The sequence below is a fragment of the Echeneis naucrates genome, chromosome 12 (genome assembly GCF_900963305.1).
Source record: "Echeneis naucrates chromosome 12, fEcheNa1.1, whole genome shotgun sequence".
Lineage (NCBI taxonomy): Eukaryota > Metazoa > Chordata > Actinopteri > Carangiformes > Echeneidae > Echeneis > Echeneis naucrates.
Window position 1 is genome coordinate 4,813,523 of NC_042522.1, and position 20,576 is coordinate 4,834,098.

The following is a 20,576-nucleotide window of genomic DNA, read 5'->3' on the forward strand; positions in this document are numbered from 1 at the left end:
GGACGCGGAAACAAGGGCGGAGCTAAGCAACTGACTACACACTGAAAACTTTGTTAGCTGCTAACTTCGCTCCATCGTATGTTCGGAAATGTTTTTGGCCTGAAGAAGGACGACGGACATCTTTGAAAGTAAGACTTGTTTTCGTTCCTGTCAGTGTAACACAGCTGACTCTGGTTATCTGCAATAACCGCTCTGACGGCTACCGTCGGTCTGTCAGCTGTTAGCTAAAGCTAATACGTAGAGAAAATATGAAGTGAAAAACTAAAACTATAAAACAGCAGACTGCTATCGTTCTTTAATCATATGTAACTAAATATACGAAACTGTCAGGCAGAATTCTGCTGACCTCCAAATCCATGTTCTTCTTTTCTAGTTTCCCCTTTTCCACAACGACCCCCCCCCCCCCCCCCCCCCCCCGATAAAAATGTAACTTATTGTCAAAATATCGCTGCTGTGTCTGTGAGATTCCATCCGAAGGTAGCTTCGCAGCTGGGATGAAGTGTTGTTTTCTTTCAGGATGGATTGCAGCGGAGACGATGATAGAGACCTGTGCAAATGGGCCAGCTCAGTAAGTGCCACAGTGCCTTTTCAAACAGGTCAAATCAGTCAAAAACTGAGCTAATCCGTGTTTTTTTTAGGTGCTGTTGACCAGTAAGAATGACATCAGAGCACGAGTGCAGCAGTTTGTAGAAAAGAGGATGCAGACCACTATGGTACGAGAGAGGGCTGAAAAAGTGTGATTATCATCAAAGAGACAATACTTGGAAATGCAGTCGAAACGCCCTTGTGCCGTCCCACATGGCTATAATGTTGATGTGATGCTCTCATCTGTTTTCCAGCTCACTGGGGTGCTGATTGGCGCTGTAGTCGCTGTCTCACTGATTGGCATTGTGGTGCTGTTTCTTTACAAGAGATTCAAGCTAGCTCGTGAGTTATCCAACCGCTTCCCTAACTTAGTATTTCTTCAGATACTGTAATTGTTGTTTAATTAGTTTCTTTTGTACTTTAAAGGCCCCTTGTAGAAATGTTTGTATAGCTTGTGAAATCTTCTTAATTTCATTTGAATGTTGTTTTTGTTGATCTACAGGTGAACAGCAGCCTGGTGTACCTCACTACCGTTTCAGAAAAAGAGATAAAGTGCTCTTCTATGGAAGGAAGATCATGCGAAAGGTACATTTCCATTTAAATCTCTGTGTCATACTCGTAGACAAGCACGTACCTCTTCTTTATACACACATTAGGTAAATAAATTATGTATTACCTTTAGCTGTGCTGTAAAATATGAAATTTCTACATTTTCTTTGCATATTACTGAAGGCAATCTGTCCCCCCAAGAAAGAATATTCTTGCTACCATGTGTGAAAACACTCTACTTGAACCACTGTAACTATTACTTTGTTATTCTGCACCCTAATGCAGTAGGACAGAAAGTTACTTTCATACATTTTGCTTAGTAATGAATAGAGATCTGATATTAATACTACCCCCGGTTTTAATTACATTTTTAATTTTAGCCCCTCCTCTGTACTCAGTATTTAGCTGTACATTTGTTTCAAACAAACTTGTGAAATGTGATTGTTTGCAGTAAAAACAGTAAACATTAAAACCTTAATGGGATTCTTGTTTTTAAGGTCCAGACGCTGTCCTCAATACCTCCCACCACCTCCACCTCGGTATCAAAACAACCGCAGCGTATACGCAAAAGAACCAAAGTTCTCAGCATAGCTCGCAAGTATGCACTTAGAATACTTCTAAAAAATAAGATCAGTATGTTGAAATATTGGAATTTGATCTACCTGGCCCTTTCAACAGAATCCTAAGGATCCGTAAAGATCCTCCCACCTTGCAGCCCAAGGAACCCCCTCCCTCACTGCTGGAAGCTGATCTAACCGAGTTTGATGTACAGAGCTCGAACCTGCCCTCTGAGGTTCTCTACATGCTGAAGAATGTCAGGTAGACAAATAAACAAGATTTCTACAGATTTAGCTTTCCATTGTTTTTCCTTCATTATGTTTTTGTCCTGTAACTTGCTGTAGAGTCCTGGGCCATTTTGAGAAGCCCTTGTTCTTGGAGCTGTGTCGCCACATGGTGTTTATTGAGCTGCAGGAGGGCGAAGGTTTGTTCAGGCCAGGAGATGATGACGATAGCATCTACGTGGTTCAGGACGGAAGACTTGAGCTCTGTATCCAGGAGAACGTATGTCGATAACATCAGTCAGGTTTTAATTATATAGCACATTTCATAAAACAGCAATACAAAGTGCTTTACAAATGCAAAAAAACATCAAGGAGATTGAAACACAAATTGTAAGCGACCAATAAAAAAATAACTTCAATGTTAAGATTAATGCACACTAGCAGACCTAAGATCTTTCAGCAATAAATCTCTATGTCCTCAGCTCCTCTCAGATCCTCTAGCAGATTCTACTGTCTGTGAACATAATAAAAAGCAGCATCACCAAATGTTTTAGTTCAACTGGGTGGAACAATCAAAACAGAGGGCCTGGATGATCTGAGCGGTCTTTAGTTGGGTGTTTGTGGACTAAAAGAATCACTAAGATTTAGTGAGGCAAAAGGCCATGCATGCCCTTATAAACTATATAAAGAATTTTAAACTCAATACATGAACTAAAAGGCAACCAGTGTAAAACTCTTAAAATTTGGTTGAGGTCTGCTCTCCTACTGGTCCTTGTCAAAACTCCAGCTGCAGCATTTTGAACACTCTGCAGCTTGTTTATGGTACAAGCCAGTATGGAGTGTATTACACTAGTCTAGCCTGCTGGTTATCAATGTGTGCATTGGTCTTTCACTGTTGCTTAGAGAGAGAACATGAGCATTTTTATTTGACTAAATTCATTTGATTTATCAAATATCTGTTTGTTTGTTTGTTTGTTTGTTTGTTTTTTCCATAACTCTCTTTTTATAACAACTCTGGGAAAAAAACCCCCAACTTAATTTCAGATATTTCTTTCTGTGGTTGCTTATCTTATCTCCATCATTATGAAAAAATCATGACTGGCATCCAATTCCATAGTTTAATTACTTAACCTCTCCTTGCCAATTCAGAGTAACCTACTAACCTAATCCTGTATCCCTTTTGGACTGGGGGAGAAAGCCAGAGTACATGCAGGGGGCCCATGAAAGCACAGGGAGCACATGCAAACAGGCCTGGGAATCAAACACACATCCAACAGCGCGAACCCCTTTCTACTGTCTCCTGTTTTTGATTGATTAATTTTTTTGAATTTATGTTTCTTTTTTTCAAAGGATGGCACAGAACCACCAGTAAAAGATGTACTTCCAGGAGACAGCGTCCACAGTCTGCTGAGTATTCTGGATGTCATCACTGTGAGTTACTTCGTATTCCTTTGTCTTAATGTCAGGGGATCGTCTGATTTTGTACTCTTCGGTATTTTGATCTGTTTGTGTCCATGTTGAGGCTTTTCTCCACCGGTCATGTATTTGTCATGTATTAGAGACATTTATTTTTGTACTTTTCTTTCAGTTCAATTTGCTCATCTCTTACACTCATGTCTTCATATTTTACTCAGGGAATGTTCTATGCTGTTCCCATTTTGTCACAAACTCTTCTTAGCTCGTCCATTCAAACAAAACTAATTGTACTTGGTTTTATTTAAAACAAATTTAAGTTCCTCCAATGGTTAGGAACATATTTAATTGGTCTATAATAGTTTTTTTTCCCATTGATAATTGATATACTTTCAAGTATCCATGTTGCTATTGCTCAGATCAGATTATATATGAGACTAACCCATTGATCCTACATTGAAAATTCTTAAACGTATAGAAATTAAAGCAAAGAAAAATTGTATATAATTATGAAATTAATAATCCTGAAGCTATTGAGACTTTTTCCATTGTTCAAAGATAGTAGCATGCTTCAATAGAAATCATTGCATTTATACTGAAGTACATTTTCACATACAGTAGTAACTGTATGTGCAACTGTAATGAGAGGTAAAAATGCCCTTCCTATGAATTGCTGATGAGGTTTCAGTGTCTACTGTCTTTGCTTATTTTTTTTCTTGCCTTTGACAGGGTTTCCCAGCCCCATACAAGACTGTATTGGTGCGAGCTGCCACTCGTTCCACCGTATTACGTTTACCTGCATCGGCTTTTGAGTCTGTATTTAAGAAATATCCAGAGACGCTTGTACGCGTCATTCAGGTAACAGACCATGTACAAAGAAAAAGCCAGTATGTGTTGTGTGTTTTTCATTGAAACAATTTTACTGCCTCAGAAGCATATCACTAAATGAAACACAATCATTTTGATCTTTTTTGGATGTCAGATATACCATATCAGATTCTATATCAGATACAATCTAATATAGAATATGTTATGCTTTGTTTACTTCAATATTTGATTTGTTGTGCATTGCAGATAATCATGGTACGCCTTCAAAGAGTCACCTTCCTGGCGTTGCATAATTATCTGGGCCTAACAACAGAGCTATTCAATCCGGTAGGAGGGAAATTAATTAGCACACATTTACTTGTCTATGCACTCACAGTCACACAACAAGAGTCACACTGTATATCTAGGCAATAATGGTTATAAATTCACACATAAACAAACACAGAAAGGGACATGCACACTGGATCACAAATGCTAGCTAATTTCACACAACATTAAGCACAGGATCATAACCTCCAGTCCTTCATAAATTTGAAATGAAATATAAAAATAAATATATAAATAAATAAAAATTATTATTATCTCCTCCACAGAAATCAGGAAGCCCAGCAACTTAGAAACCTGTCATGGGTCTGACTTAATGACCACCAAAAATAGGATTTAATATGATCCTTTTTGGACTAAACTTCTCTTTCGTTTTTTCCAGAAGATGTAGATAAGCCTAAATAACATCCTAAAACCAATATATTTGGATTATTATTATTCTTATGTGTGTGATAATCTAAACTGTAGATGCTCAGACACTTATTTTTCACCAAAGCCAGGCCACTTAGCTTCTGTTGAGCCCTCTACTGAGAAGCTGGTTCACTTTCTTTTTTAATCGATCAATCTGACCTCATTATTTAATTGGAATTATTCAAATTAAAACACCTACACTATCAGTGTTGTTGCTGTCCATTATTTGCCCACCTACATTATTTTTTGCTTAACAGTTTTCATTTTCTCATAACCCAGTTATGATCTTTGTTAGTTTCTCTGTTCTTCTGTTTTGTTAAAAAAAATGTTGCTGCAATTTAAATTCTAATTGTGACTAACTAAAATGGCAACTTTTATCTGATATGTTTTGTTTGCTAATTCACAGGACAGTCAGGCTGTGCCCTTGACCAATATAAACAGTGTCATGGGAGAGGCTAATTCTATGAAGACAACTCGTCGACTGCATTTTCAGGATGAGTTATCTAGTGGGACCATTGACAGCCCTGCAGAGACAGGTCTCATTATGTCAGACATCATTTCAAACATGCACCATATGGCAGTCAAAATTGTGTTTTGTGTTGCGCTGATACTGCCTAGGTGCTAACACTTCATTTTGCACCCTTACACAGATGGTGTGAAGGACAGCCCCTCAAACAGCTACAGAAAGTCACGTTGCATGTCAATGCCCACTGACTGCGTGGGTGAGGGTCACTGTCTTGAACAGAAACGATCACGACATGCCCATTTTAACTAGCTGCAAGGACACACACACACTGACGCACACAGATGTTCTTAAACATTAATCCTCTTCCCTATAGGTAATGACCTGAATATGGCTTGTGAACGAGCCCGCGTCACTATAGATGAGTCTCCATCCAGTCCTCTCACTCAGAAGGTAAGACCCCCCCCCCCCCCACAAACCATCTTTTCATCAAAGATTGGCTCTGAGGATGTAATACCATATTCCATTATCCATTGCATTTTAGTTCTTGTGTCTATGTCTTTAGTCCAATTTGAAGAAGAGTGTGACAATGCTGCATACACCCTCTGAGGTGTTTCACTTCAGAGACACTGGGGGGCACTCTGACACCATCCACCTCAGTAAGAGCGGTGCGATATTCCAGGCTGCTAAGAGGGACCTCTTGGGAATCATCCAGCTGCAGGTTGGAGGCTGAGCACAGAAAATGAACATCAACTAAGCATGTCAGGGATTACATCATTTTAAAACAAAAGCAATGATGATTTAGTTGCCATGCCTTTTTTTTTTTTTTGCTTTTTTTTCGCAGGATCCAACTCTTCTTGAGGGCAGAGTGACACTCCATCATGTCAAAGCTGGTTCTGTTGTGGCTCGTCAGGGAGATCAGGTTAGTACAACAACTTGTTAAGCAGCTCAGTTTAATGATGCTAAAGATTGTATGTATTTGTTGGTGTTTATCATGTATTTTTTTAATCTTCATTATTTTACTTTAGGGCAGTATTTCTTTAAATTGTTGGGCATGCATTTAATTTTACTTACACCATTCTTTGAATGGTGTAAATAAAGCTACTTGACCAGGGTCACTGGTAAAGTCCTGCCATTTATGTGTATGTTGTTTGTTTGTTTGTTTTTTTTTTTTTACATGCTGGTCAGACTTAATTTCATAGCTTGAAAAGGTAGATAGTTACATGCCAAAATATACATGTATGTTTCTGTTTTTTCAATGAAATTCTGCTGTGAAACTACAAATGCAACATTGGAAAACTAAATCTACTGTTGACAATTATTGTGAAATTAATTCTTAATCTGATATTTTAGGAAGTGAGCATCCAGTTTGTGATTTCTGGCCTCCTCCATGTTTACCAACGTATGATTGACCGAGAAGAAGAGACACGCCTGTTTGTTACACACCCCGGAGAGCTTGTTGGTCAACTAGCTGTTCTCACCGGCGAGCCCCTTATATTCACTGTCCGAGCCCAGCGAGACTGCAGCTTTCTTTCCATTTCCAAAACCCACTTTTATGAGTTAATCACATTGACACACACATACCCTCTTCCATCCAAAATAACATATTCATGACAAGGATATTTAAGTTTTTTTTTATAATTTTTTTTTTACATTCTCTTGTGCGTCTCCTCCTCAGGATAATGCGCGTGGAGCCAAAAGTAGTGCTGAATGTTGCTCACACAGTGGTGAAGAGGATGTCTTCTTTTGTCAGACAAATAGACTTTGCCCTCGACTGGATGGCTGTAGAAGCTGGCAGGGCTGTCTACAGGTATTTTACTGAGTCAGTATTTCTTAATCTCTCCAAACAACTCAACAGTGGAGACAGCTAAAGTCTGTGGACAAGTTTTTGTCCACAGACTTACTTACAGATGTGTGGTATCTAAATATCTTTCAGGCAAGGGGAAAAATCAGATAGTACTTTCATTGTGCTGAGTGGTCGACTGCGCTCTGTAATCATGAAGGAGGATGGCAAGAAGGAGCTGATAGGAGAATATGGACGTGGTGACTTGATTGGGGTGGTAAGGACCATGATAGCAATGATGAAAACAGGTGTTGGATAGTGGGTGAAAAACTAACTAACTAGGATCTGTTGGGTCTCTTTAAATAAATTTATAAAGAGTTTGGTCTAGACCTGCTCTATATGTAAAGTGCCTTGATGTAACTTTGTTATGATTTGGCGCTATACAAATAAATCTGATTTGATTTGATTTGATTTCTGACTAACTACTCTGTGTGTGCTATATCCATATTGTTTTCCATCCCAGTATTAATGAAAAATATTAATATCTTGGGTGGAAAATCTTTAAAATATCTTGGATGGAAACGTAACTAACTACTAGGTGCAATGGAGCTAAAATCACATTTAACTGAATATTAATTAAAATAGCAATCTGTATTATGTTATTTGCACATGAATGAGGGTAAAAAGGGTGAACGATATGCTAGCACTTGTAACATGAAGCCAATTATTTGAAAGTTAAATGGTATAATATACAAATAGTTTTGTTTATTTATTCATTATTGTCTCATTGTCTTGTTTCCTTACCTTTCTACAGGTAGAAGCCCTGACCCATCAGAACAGAGCCACCACGGTCCATGCTGTCCGAGACTCTGAGCTGGCCAAGCTACCGGAAGGAGCTCTCGGCTCCATTAAGAGGAGGTTCCCACAGGTAGGAGCTATGTCAAATTTTGACTTCAGTGAAAGCAAAAACGTAAATTTTCATGAATACCAAACCTGGAAAATTAATGAAATTGACTTCTTTGAAAATGATGTGAGTTCATTGAGATTCTCCTGAACAAAGTGGAAATTTAACAGTAATTGTGTGTTTACATCTTTTTTTTTTTTTTTTTTTTTCTTGGTTTTAAAATGATATTCACATACTGTGAATGAATTACATTTAAAAGGAAGCAAAGTGCACATGGTAAGGAAAAAAAAGTTCTGTTGGATGATTAAAAAATCTGTTGCTTTTAAAATGTTTCTGCATATCAGGTTGTCACCAGGTTGATCCACTTACTCGGACAGAAAATCCTACAGCAGGTCAATGGGCCTTTGACAGGTATGCGCGTGTGTTGGTGTTGTGCGTATTTGGTTTTGGCTTATGCTGTTGCAACACATTTGCATTTCTTCTATGTGTTTTCAGAACTTTGAGTAATTTAAGGTTAAACAAATGTCGCTGTTTTTTGCACTTTGCTCTCTTTAGCTCGCAGTTTGGCCCTCCACACTCCAGGCAGTAAATGGGATGCAGGGAACCAAGCCTCCAACCTCTCCACTGTGACAGTCCTGCCTGTATCAGAGGAAGTACCTCTCACTGCGTTCAGCCTGGAGCTGAAGCATGCACTTGTTGCAATAGGTAAAAGGAGAAATTAAAAAAAGTATTTCAATTCTTGATCATGTATATGTATCTTTTTAAGAAAACCTTAGGTACAACTACTCTGGAGAAGAGTAGTTTGTTTGTTTTGGGTCAAGTAAGATACATGGGTCGATAAACAGTGAATTAAGGAAGTAGGTCTTGAAAATAATGAGCAAGACTTTGCTGGAGGACACCATTAGAGGGGTAATCTAATACATGTTACCTGTCATAAATCAGGGGGATATAGTCACATGCTAAACAACTGCAACTGATACATGTCCCATACAGGGCCCACTCTTTTGCTGACCAGTGACATAATCAAACAGCGACTTGGAGCTGCAGCCCTAGACAGGTATATTTGGTGGCAAAATGATCTTGGATAAACTTCTTCACGTATTTATTTTTTTGGGGCTATCTCTCTTTCTGACTCATTAAATTCGGTTCAAATATGCTTTATTGGCACAACAAGAAAATGAATGTACCACGTGCTGGCAATGCCGTCAGCCATTAATGGCCCAATTTTTTCCTCAGTGTGCATGAATACCGTCTGTCTAGCTGGCTGGGCCAACAGGAAGACATCCACCGTATCGTTCTTTACCAGACAGACTACACACTCACTCCGTGGACACAGAGGTGCATTCGTCAGGCCGACTGCATTATCATAGTGGGACTAGGGGAGCAGGACCCTGCTGTTGGGGAGGTGAGGAGTTATGAGTGGGTTAGATATTAATTATTTACCAACTTAGCTGTTCACAAATATGTTTAGAAGCCAAGTAAAGCCAATGTTTGCTTGTGTACATCACAGATTAATTATGTTTCTAACTTTTAATACAACAATGAAAACAGTGGCAATGAGCATTATGCTTTGGCTACATGGACAATATTTTGTGGTTAATTAGAAAATACTGATATCATAAACATACAATATTACTTAAAAATGTAACTTGCATGCATGAACTGCAGACAATTAGAATGCCTCAGGTGGGACATTGCACTTATTATAATCTTGTGACAAAAGTGTGTGTGAAATACAAGGAAGTCCATCTCGCAAATAATCTTCCTATTTTGCTCTAATTGCTCAATTTGCTACCTGTTATTGTCAAATATGAATATAAATACAATAATCATGGTATAGCAATATGTTTCAAAAGGTTGGTTTCCCTTTGGAATTGATCTAAAATCCCCCACATCTCACTTAAGATTATTCCCAAACATAAACATGGAATTTCCATCATACCTGTACCTGTCTGTGCTGATATTGCATTCATTAAGTATCTGGAAGAGAGGAGTTTTTAGTGATTTTCTGGGTTAGTGTTCAAAATTGTCTCCATCCAACAAATGAGCCACTCTTGAGAAAGTGAAGAATATAAAAAGCTAATAAATGTGTGTCTACAAATCTTTCCATCTAGCTGGAGCGTATGTTAGAAGGAAGTGCAGTGCGTGCCCAGAAGCAGCTGGTGCTTTTACACAGAGAAGACGGTCCCACACCCAAAGGAACTGTGGACTGGCTGAACATGAGAAGCTGGATCTCCAGGCACCTGCACCTTTCCTGTCCCCGAAGGGTCTTCTCTAAGAGGAGCCTGCCCAAACTGGTAGGAATGACTAGTATGGCCAGGTTTTTGTTTTTATTCCTCACCTGCAGATCAAAGCAATTTCCTCTGTCTCCTCTGGGTTTTCTCCTCCTAGTCTCTCCATTTAGTGTATTTTCATTATCATTTTATCTTATTTAGTCTCATAGAATTCTTCTCATTCCTACTTCTTCTACATATTTCAGTTGGAGTTGTATCAGCGTGTGTCTGAAAAGCCAACAGACCGCCACTCTGACTTCTCTCGCTTGGCTCGAGTCCTCACAGGCAATGCTATTGCTCTTATCCTGGGAGGAGGAGGGGCCAGGTAACATTACCCACTGATTTTAAATATGTTGCGTTTTAGGCCGAAAGGATTTTGTTATTGTCAGAGCCCCACATTATAACCCGTTATTGGTTGTATTTCGTGATATTTTTTCCCCTTTTAAATTTCTATTACTCCCCTCATTTTTTTCTCCACCCTTTTGTTCAGAGGTTGTTCCCAGGTAGGAATAATGCGAGCTGTCTGCGAGGCTGGCATCCCAGTGGACCTGATTGGTGGCACTTCTATCGGTTCCCTGATGGGGGCACTGTATGCTGAGGACCGCAGCCACAGTCGCATGAGAATAAGGGCCAAAGAATGGGCAATGGTGAGAGGCAAAATTAAAAAAAAAAAACAACAACAACAAAAAAGAGGGGGGGCATCAGTCTTGTAATCAAAACTATTATTTAGAGCTAATGATAGTTGGATATGCATCACAACTTGAAAAGAAAAAAAAAAGGTCTCTTCTTAGCAATGTTTAAATGAATTTTCTAATTTTAGTATTCAGCATGGAATATACTCGTGACTATAGTTGTAAGGAAAGGTGTGCAGAGGCAAGGGTGATTCAGTTAAATGCTTCATGATCTTGTTACATGCAATCATGCTGCTCTATAGAGCACTGAAAGTTGACAACAAATGTTTCATCCCAATGTGCCATTTAATAATTAGCTGATTACTAAACAAATGATTTAAATGGGATCATTTAGTAGAAACAGTTGAAGTTGTGTTTCTTGAGAAGATGATCAGAAGGATTTCTTCCGTGTGACCCAATATCTTTTAAAGAGAGGAATAATTTCAAGCTGTCTAAATTTTCTTGTTCCTTGACTTACCACAGTGAGTTATTCATTCTATCTGATGGTTATTCCTTCTAAAAGCTAAATATTTCTTTCTGTTGCATTTTAGACTCCAATTCTGCTTCTGTTTTTAAAACTGTGACCATCCATGATGGTTAATTTGAGACACCTGCTCTGTCTGCAGGCAGAGCATGTGGTGGGATTTATCCTCGCTCTCTGTTCCCAGCCCCCCTGCTCCAACTCTGTCCTTGGTTATGAACTCTCCCTGTAGAGGCAGCTGGCTGCCTTGATGCACCTTTCATATCAAATTGAAAGAACCACTGTTGAAAGAAAAAGTAGTCTATCCTTGACAAAGTCAGATGAATAAAGTGAAAACAAGAAAAGCTGATCTGTCAAATTGATCAGGATTTTTCTTGAATTTATCTGTGAAAGGATACATGTCATAAAGCATGTGTGCACACAAGAAAGAAGGAAAAATAAGAAGTTGCAAAAAATAATCAAAAGCTGGGAAGTCATCTGTAAAGTCAAGTTTCAATTTGAAGTTGTAATTCCACTTTGGTCTTAAGAAAATAATCCATCTCTTAGTTGTGTGAAATACAGAAACCACTTGAGCTTTCTTCTTTCTCGCTTTCCCTCTAGCAAATGACATCAGTGTTTCAGAAGGTTCTGGATCTGACGTACCCGGTTACCTCTATGTTTTCTGGTGCTGCTTTCAACTCCAGTATCAGCAATGTCTTCAAGAGTAAACAGATTGAGGTGAGTGAAATGAGGCTACCAAAGACCCCACAGACGAGTGCAGAGATTGGACAGATGGACTTAAATTAGTTTCAGCTGTTTCAAATTCTGAAAAATCTGGTTGCAATGTCGAACAGGTGAATGTTTTCAGATTTTTTATATTATTATTTTTTATTATTTCATATTATGTTTATCTTTTTTGATGCAACCTTTTGTTTATGCAGGACCTTTGGATTCCATATTTCAATATCACAACTGACATCACTGCCTCAGCCATGAGGGTACATACTGATGGTAAGTACAATGTTTGTTTTTTTTTACGTATTGTCTTGTTCTTGTTTGATTCAAGTCCAAGTCCTCATTTGCTTGATATTTTTTTTTTATTTTTTTTTTTCCTGTTTTACTACTTAGCTGTCATTGAAGATAGTTTTAGTTAATTTTTATTCTATTATTTCTATTATTATCTATTATTATTTTATTTTTTGGATGCCCTTTTTTGTCTGTGCCCATCCAATTCCTGTTAATGTGATATTGTGATGGTCCTCAGAAAACATGTTTGTGGACATCACTCCAGAACTTAATAACCCTAACCCTAACCCTGCTAATTATGACAAACTTTAACCCAAAGGTCAAACGGGTTACAATGAAGCAATGATAATTTACCTAAAATACTGAAGGTTGATTTTACTGTGACATCCTACAATCATCTCTGGTCCAGATTATTACCATATTTCCTACAGCTGATTGGCAGAGGCATACAACATTGAGATGGTATTTCTAGCTGTTTGAAGTATTTTCCACCACTATCCTCATTGATGAATTGAACTGTTCATTCGGCTTATGCATAAGTTTAATTGTTTGTTAGTTCATTTTAGTTGTTTTGTATTAAGTACTTGCTGCTTCATTGACAGAACTTTTTAAGTTCCCTGTTTACTGTTTGAGGTTCTCTGTGGCGATATGTTCGTGCCAGCATGTCTCTTTCTGGGTATCTGCCGCCTCTCTGTGACCCCAAAGATGGACACCTACTGATGGATGGAGGCTACATCAATAACCTACCTGGTTTGTTAAATTCACTCTTTTTTTCACCTCTGTCTGTGGCAAAGCAGATGGTTCATGTAATTTTCATGTCAAAACATCATTTTGTTCTACTACATGCTATGTATGTAGCCTGGATGAAAATTATGTTGAGCCTGAGTCTGATTTTGATTGATTTAACTGATTTAACTACTTACGTATGAATATTTTTTCCCCCTCACAAAACTTTCTCCTACCCCTCTCATCTTATCCCAGCTGATGTAGCACGATCCATGGGGGCCAAAGTGGTGATAGCTATTGACGTAGGCAGCCGGGATGAAACCAACCTCACTAATTATGGCGACTCGCTCTCAGGCTGGTGGCTGCTATGGAAACGCCTCAACCCCCTCGCCAAGAAAGTTAAGGTAATGCATTGATTAAAAATAAAGACACAACATACTGTCAAGGGTGTTTTTTAAAAGTAGAAAAGCTGTACAAATATTGGAAGTGTTTTTTTTTTTTTTTTTTTTTGTTTTGTTTTGTTTTGTTTTTTTTCTCCCAGAGATACACATGTTCAGTTCTACACTTGTGATCTTAGGTGTTGAACATGGCAGAGATTCAGACTCGACTGGCCTATGTGTGCTGTGTGAGGCAATTGGAGTCTGTGAAGAACAGTGACTACTGCGAGTACATCAGACCTCCAATTGACAGATACCGTACACTGGAGTTTGGCAAGTTTGATGAGATTGCTGTAAGTTTGAGAGACTCTCCTTGTGGTTCAATTTATTTTCTCTTCATATGTCACTGTTTTTTCTGTTTCTTAACTCTTTGTTTTCCCATTACTCAAATATTATAGCAAAATCACTCACAATTTCAAATTCATTTATACCTATTTTTCGGTGTGTTTGTCTCCTTGTTCTAGGAAGTGGGATACCAGCATGGCAAGACTGTGTTTGATGTATGGAGTCGCAGTGGAGTGGTGGAGAAAATGCTAAAGGACAGACACCAAGAGGAGTTCCACAACTCGGAAAGCAAGCACAATGTAAAGTTGAAGGGAGGAAAATCCACATGGGAACACTTAAATATTATGTATTTAGGGTGTAATGAAGGTAATTTAAACTAACCACAAGGTTTCAATTTAATGGTGGGTCAGTATAACTTTATGAACTTTTATCAGACATCACTTAAAATTGAAAATGCCCTATAAACTCAATAAAACCTTTTGAGCAGAATGCAAAAGAAAAAATGCAGCTCAATATGACAATGATTGATATGACAATATATGATTAGTGTAGTAATCATACATGCTCAATGTACTATCAAATAGAGAAACTCAGTCTGCCTTAAATATCTGAGCTATTTAAACCCTTTAATCTACCAGACAAATTTTACATCCTCTTTAGGTTCCTCAGAACCTGTCTACTCATTTTCAGCCTCTGCCCGTGTAATTCATGAAATTCTTACATTTTCTTCTCATTGTTATTTTTTCTACAGTATATCCTCACTGTATGCTGCAGTTCATTGATAACATCATCCTATTTTAGGCCTTGAGCTCCACTGCTGTTAAAGTAATAACATTAAAACTATGAATCAGTCTGTTCTTGAAGTACAGAGAAAGATTAATTTTACACCGGATTTGTCCCCTAGCAATATCAAAGAAAATAAGACCAACAAAACAGGATTGAATAATGAAGACAGATGAGATATTTCACCCATACATAAGCAACTACATGAAGGAGAGTCATAAGAATAGCCTCAAAGCAACAAACTAAATAATACACCTGAACAAAAGCGAAGAGACGAATAGCAATAGTGCTAAAGATTGTTTTATAAATAAATCCCATCCTCATACTTAATGGCCTTGCCACATAGGCATTTGGCTTCTCTTCATTGCTACTTCAATGCTACTGAAGGGTGCAACTCTCAGGGGAAATAATGCATCTCTTTCTCTAATGGATTCTACGCAACACTATATGTTCAATAGTATCACAAAAAATTCAAAGGGGAAAAAAAGCTGCATCAGCAGTATTTAAAAGGGATCAACTGACAAAATGTGACAAACGGTATGATTACGTAACATACTATGCTTCTATACAATATATAAATTGGCAATAAAAGTAGTAAAATCAAACCAGTCCAGATTAGTCTGACTGAAAGAATGTGAAAATAGAAAGATAAAGATAAGATGAGTCTCAAAAAGTCTGCATCTGGTTGTGTAGTCAGGGGTGCAGTGAAATTTAGGGATTTATTTTTTTTAAGTCCCCTGATTGGGGCAAAAAACTGTTTAAAGCTTTGCTATTTCTGAACAATGTGGCTTAAATGGAGGGAAAATTATTTTATCCAGATCAGCTCCCTCCTCCTCTCCTTAGTGAAAGTGCTGGATACTACTTCTGTTTCCACCAGTGTATGTAAGCAGGAATTCACCGAAGGGTTTAACAGATGAGGTGTTGACACCATGCAGCTGGTGATTGTAGAGCACAGTTGGTTGACTCTATCTGTTTGTTGGCTTTGATATTTTTCTAGTATCTTTACTGTTTATGCATCTGTGTGTCTGTCAGGTGGTGACATGTCCCAATGCTTCCTTCACTGACCTGGCAGAAATTGTGTCCCGCATTGAGCCTGTCAAACCTGCTGTAGTGAATGGTAAATCAACTGACACACTCCAGCTCTCACTCACTGTCTGCCACACCCACAAGCATATGTTTTAGTTTGTTTTGTATTGTTTTTCTACAATATGTGTACACACAGTGTCTGGGAGAAGGCATGCTGTTACTATTTCTGTCCTTCAATGGGCTTCTGTTTTCATGTCACACTCCATTAGCAAATGAATTTGTTTCACATGGAAGAGGAGATGGACTGCAGCACCCCAAAGGCGGGGAAATTTAGTATGTTAATTATGTGTGCACACTACACACATGAGGTAGTAACATGCTGAGGGAAAATACCGTTTGAATTTAAGCATTTGCAGTCAAATTGAAAAAGAAAAAATATAATAAAATCCTGTATAAGTAAATACTAAAAAAACAAAACAACCAACAACCAATTTTGTTTTTCTTAGTTATCTCCATCTCACTTTTTCTTGTCTCCTCTTCTACACCCCACATGTTCCTATTTACTCACCTACCACATGCTTCTTTGCCTACTGCCATCCACTCCTTCCCTTCATCAGATGAGTCAGACTACCACACTGACTATGAAGAGGAGGCAGTGGAGAGCGCTCTGTCTGACATGGAGCTATGCAATCGATATGGAGAGCACACTGAGGGGGAAGAGACTGCTGACACGGTGGGAATCTCTGGTTTTGTGTGTAGAACCTATGGGATCTAGTTTTAGTTGTAGTTAACAGCCAGGGTTTGAGGAAGTTGAGGAAGGTTTTGACTTTGAATCAAACATAAAGAGATTCATGAGTCTGTATTTAGGCTCATCAGTAAATTAAGGTATGACTTCTTCCAATCAGACAATAAATACTTTATAATTATTATAAATAATTATACGCATCTCTCTCAAGGAATTAAGCCACAAAAGGCTACTAAAGGGATAATTATTGAAAATAGATAGGAGGCATCCAGCCCAAGCCATTAAAGAAATATCTGAGAAAATCCATTTTTGAAACTAGGAATTATACTTGGAACAGGTCCCAGTAAAATACCATATAATATGAAAGACTATGTTATTGCTACGTAAAAATGATTTGGCACATTTTATCTCCCTAATGCCCTTTCTGATTTGTATTTTCACAATTCCAAATCCAAAAGAAATCCCCCCCCCCCCTTCCATGTATGCAGGGAGTGGGGGAAGTGTAACATACACATTTATAAATTGCTGAAAAGAAAAAATCCTTCAACAGTAGTCTGAATGGTCATGCATTTCTGAGGACGTCTTCTAGATAATCTCATTAACTGTAGAATGTTATTCTGATGAAATGTAAATTTAGGCCCTTGTCTCTTATGTCTCCACTTGCTTCTGATTCTCAGGATGAAGAGCTGGATAGTAGATGCAGGTGCAGCATTACCTCACTCCCCAGAAGTCAATCTCAGTCAACTGCCGTCTATGACACACTACTGGATGTGCAGTCAAATCAGGAAGTCTTCTCCTAACACTCCTTTAAGTTACTGGCCGAAATGACTTCAGTTCAAATAATTTAACCTGCTTCTCTTGGCCATGTCTTATCTTCCAGACTGTCTTACGTTGACCCACACCTGTTCCCTGCTCTGAGACTGCCGCAGTAACAACGATTAACAGTTAACATGTTGCCCTCTGTTCCCTGCCTCATTAGTGTTTTGGGTGATAACAACTTGACAAACTCTTTAAAAAAACAAAAACAAACCTTCAATACAGGCATCAAGTACAACACATAGTCAGCCATACAGGATCAGCTACAAGGTTGGTTATTTCTCATATTGAGATGGTTAACATCACTTTTTATAGCTCTATGATGTTATAGCACCATTCCAGTGGAAGACGACAGGATGGGAGAATTAAGGATGTAGTATCTAGTCCGTCTTAGAATTGGTCTATACAATCTAACCAGAGTTGGAACGTTTAAAGGGTCAGTTTACCGAAGTAAAATATTTGTTTTCACACTTTTGTTATCAAGACATACAGATTTCTGCCACAGGCAGCCTTAATGCATTACCTAAAAGCAGTAGGATCTTCAAAGATGATTGAACAACTAAAATATAAATTGTGTAATATAGGTTTCATAAAATTTCCTCTTTCAAATTAGTCTAAGAAGGTAAAATCAATCTGTCCGGTCCACAATGAGGACATAACTCTAGATTTGGTGGGAGGGATGCACTTTGTTTTAAAGGGGACAGATACTAAATCATTAGAATCCCTACAGGATCAATGTCATCAAAATGAATAATCTTCAGGTGATTCTGTTAGAAATGTAAAAGTGTTCATTTCTGAGATTACAGTTGATTGTAATGATAGTTGATTGTGTAGAATATTAGAAACGCCTAAATATAATGCTTTTTTTTTTTCTTCCCTGTTCAACATTTGGACCTAAATGTACACTGGCGAGTTATTAGATACTGCTAAAACTCCTAATCTTCCATTCTAACGGGAAATTGATGCCTTTCTAGTATTAGGTTATATTAAATACAGCCTGAACCAAAAAGTGATTTGCGAACAAGCACAGAAACCCAATGAACATCCCATAATATACAACTTATTTCTTAACTGCCCTAGCAAGGTGCATAGTGATGAGGTGTGAAGACGGGGCAATTTCATTCACCAGGAACACCATAAAAAGGAAAAGGCACTAAATTGGCTCCAGCAGTCAGAGTTTGACAAATGAAGGAGATGTCTTACAGGGTGAAACCTTTGCTTCAAAGTCCCCTTTCAATGTGTTTCACTGCTGAGCTAATTACAGTGTCCGTGTGGACATCTGAGTTAAAGAAAGACAATGATCCTCACCAACATCTACATGGCAACTAACACTAATTTAAAAGTAGAGCAAAATAAGCCACGCACTCTATGGCCATGGCTGTCAGCACAGTTTTGTCACAGCACAGAGGCATAGAGGGATGTGATAATTGCGATCCACTTCAAAGCACTAGTTTCCCTCACGACTTGCGAGAAGCCCCCTCCCTCCATCTGTTTTCTAGTTTGAATCTATCAGGCACAGACTGAGCAGCAGACAGTTGGTGAACTCTGCAGCTCCACTCATCGCAGTGCAGTTTATGCTAAGGGGCTATTTGCAGCAGCGGGACAGTTCTTCACAGGAACATGATGAAATGCAAATTATTTGGCTCCTCAAGACATTTTTGAGTTGTTTCCAAGTGATAACATATTTTTTGTTTTGTTTTGAAACTGCAAACTAAAGTTTCATGGCATCATAACAATAAGATGATTTTTATTACATCCATATTTAACAGTGAAATAATTGAATAAGTCTGTATTTTTCACATTTTTAATAAGAGAATGTGTTACGACATGTATACTAACTAGATAAAAGCTGAAAAATCATTCCAGAAATGCAGTGCAATGCACAGTGAAACTAACCACTCATTATATAGGCCTTGATTCTTTAATGTGAGTCACTATATACCATATTTATTGGGTTAATATTTCAAGATTATCCTCAGTAATGATTTATTTAACTTTTTTTATTTAATTTACAGTTTCAGCTTTTGTTGTCAGGAACTGAATAATGATAATCACAATTTCAGTCCAAACCCAAAGACATTGTGTTTGTTATGTTGTGACAATGTTTTTATTTACAGTGCAAATGTAATATGGAGAAAGCAATGAATCCTCACATCTGAGGAGCTGGAATTGTCGCAAGAAAAACAACTTAGAAAAGTAATGCTACTTTTAAATGGCTTGATAGCTGAGCATAGTTTCTTGTTGCTCAACATATTATTTCAGCTTTAAGGGATGACTAGAGCCTGAACAGTGGTTGAAAGTCAGATAACAGCGCACAGGCAATAATTTGATATTTTAAAGAAAATGGAAAGCAAAAACATTAACCAGTTGAAAGATATTTTCACTTCTCTCTGGCAGACAGGGATATAGCTGTGACACCGGGTTTAAATTACCACAAATATATTTTTGGCATTTATGTATTGTAGTTTATTTGTTATTACAGGTGACAATTTCAATATACTATGCCACAAGCTAACCAGGCCCCAAATAATATTTCATCAATGCCAACAATGCAACCTTTCTTTTCTTCCCATTTGATGTGTAACTCTGTATGAAACTGTGAACTACTGTTGCCACAGTGCCTACAGCATTACATGTGTATGCAGTCAGTGCAAAGCTGTGTCATGTTCATGAGTCGGGTCACAGAATGTGAACAAAGGGGAGTCAGGATAACATTTGCTGTTTACCAATAAGGTGACGGAGTTAGCACTGGGTGTTTAGGTTGTTTCCAAAAGGTGAGCACAATGAATTGATATTGTTTGGCAGAAGGAATGTGTGGAAGTGTGCCACGGAGTTGATGGAACAAAGCCTTAGAAGACCTGTATGGAAAATATACCACTCGTTCCCTCATATGGCGTGTGTTTTGATGATTTCCATTCAATGATGAAGACATTTTTTACAATATGGCATCAAGTATTTGTCTATATATGTGTTATTTGATAAATATTGTGATTAATAATCAAATGTTACTAATAAACCACTCTATTATTTTAATTAGAATGTTTTTCATTTTACATTCTGACTTTGCAGATTAGCAGTCTGACTATTTAGTGCTTAAAAAAATCACCATTGTCATCCCCAATTAAGATGCAACAAATTCAATTTAAAATAATGAAAATTACCTTCAGATTGCATGTTTTGTCAGATTTCCATTTTTCAACAACAAATGTTACACATTTGACAAACTGGAATGATACTATTGCTGCTTAGTAATGTTCTGACAATGAACAACTCTTTTTTTTTCCCA

At 37.9% G+C, this 20,576-nt stretch overlaps 1 protein-coding gene across 1 annotated transcript; it reads left to right on the plus strand.

The window, feature by feature from the left end:
• The first annotated feature begins 11 nt into the window (after positions 1–11).
• pnpla7a (patatin-like phospholipase domain containing 7a) lies at positions 12–20,323 on the plus strand. Its single transcript, XM_029515616.1, has 36 exons — positions 12–128; positions 517–568; positions 639–713; positions 840–927; positions 1,088–1,170; positions 1,632–1,732; positions 1,813–1,953; positions 2,037–2,196; positions 3,267–3,347; positions 4,059–4,187; positions 4,404–4,484; positions 5,299–5,428; positions 5,543–5,614; positions 5,732–5,808; positions 5,921–6,076; positions 6,200–6,277; positions 6,709–6,914; positions 7,034–7,165; positions 7,292–7,415; positions 7,953–8,066; positions 8,387–8,453; positions 8,598–8,747; positions 9,036–9,099; positions 9,279–9,447; positions 10,157–10,339; positions 10,522–10,640; positions 10,806–10,962; positions 12,068–12,184; positions 12,388–12,457; positions 13,106–13,222; positions 13,454–13,602; positions 13,776–13,928; positions 14,100–14,219; positions 15,736–15,820; positions 16,347–16,462; positions 17,152–20,323. Exons 2-36 carry the CDS (start codon positions 518–520, stop codon positions 17,272–17,274), a joined length of 4,038 nt encoding a protein of 1,345 aa, XP_029371476.1. The 5' UTR covers positions 12–128; position 517; the 3' UTR covers positions 17,275–20,323.
• Positions 20,324–20,576: the final 253 nt, after the last annotated feature.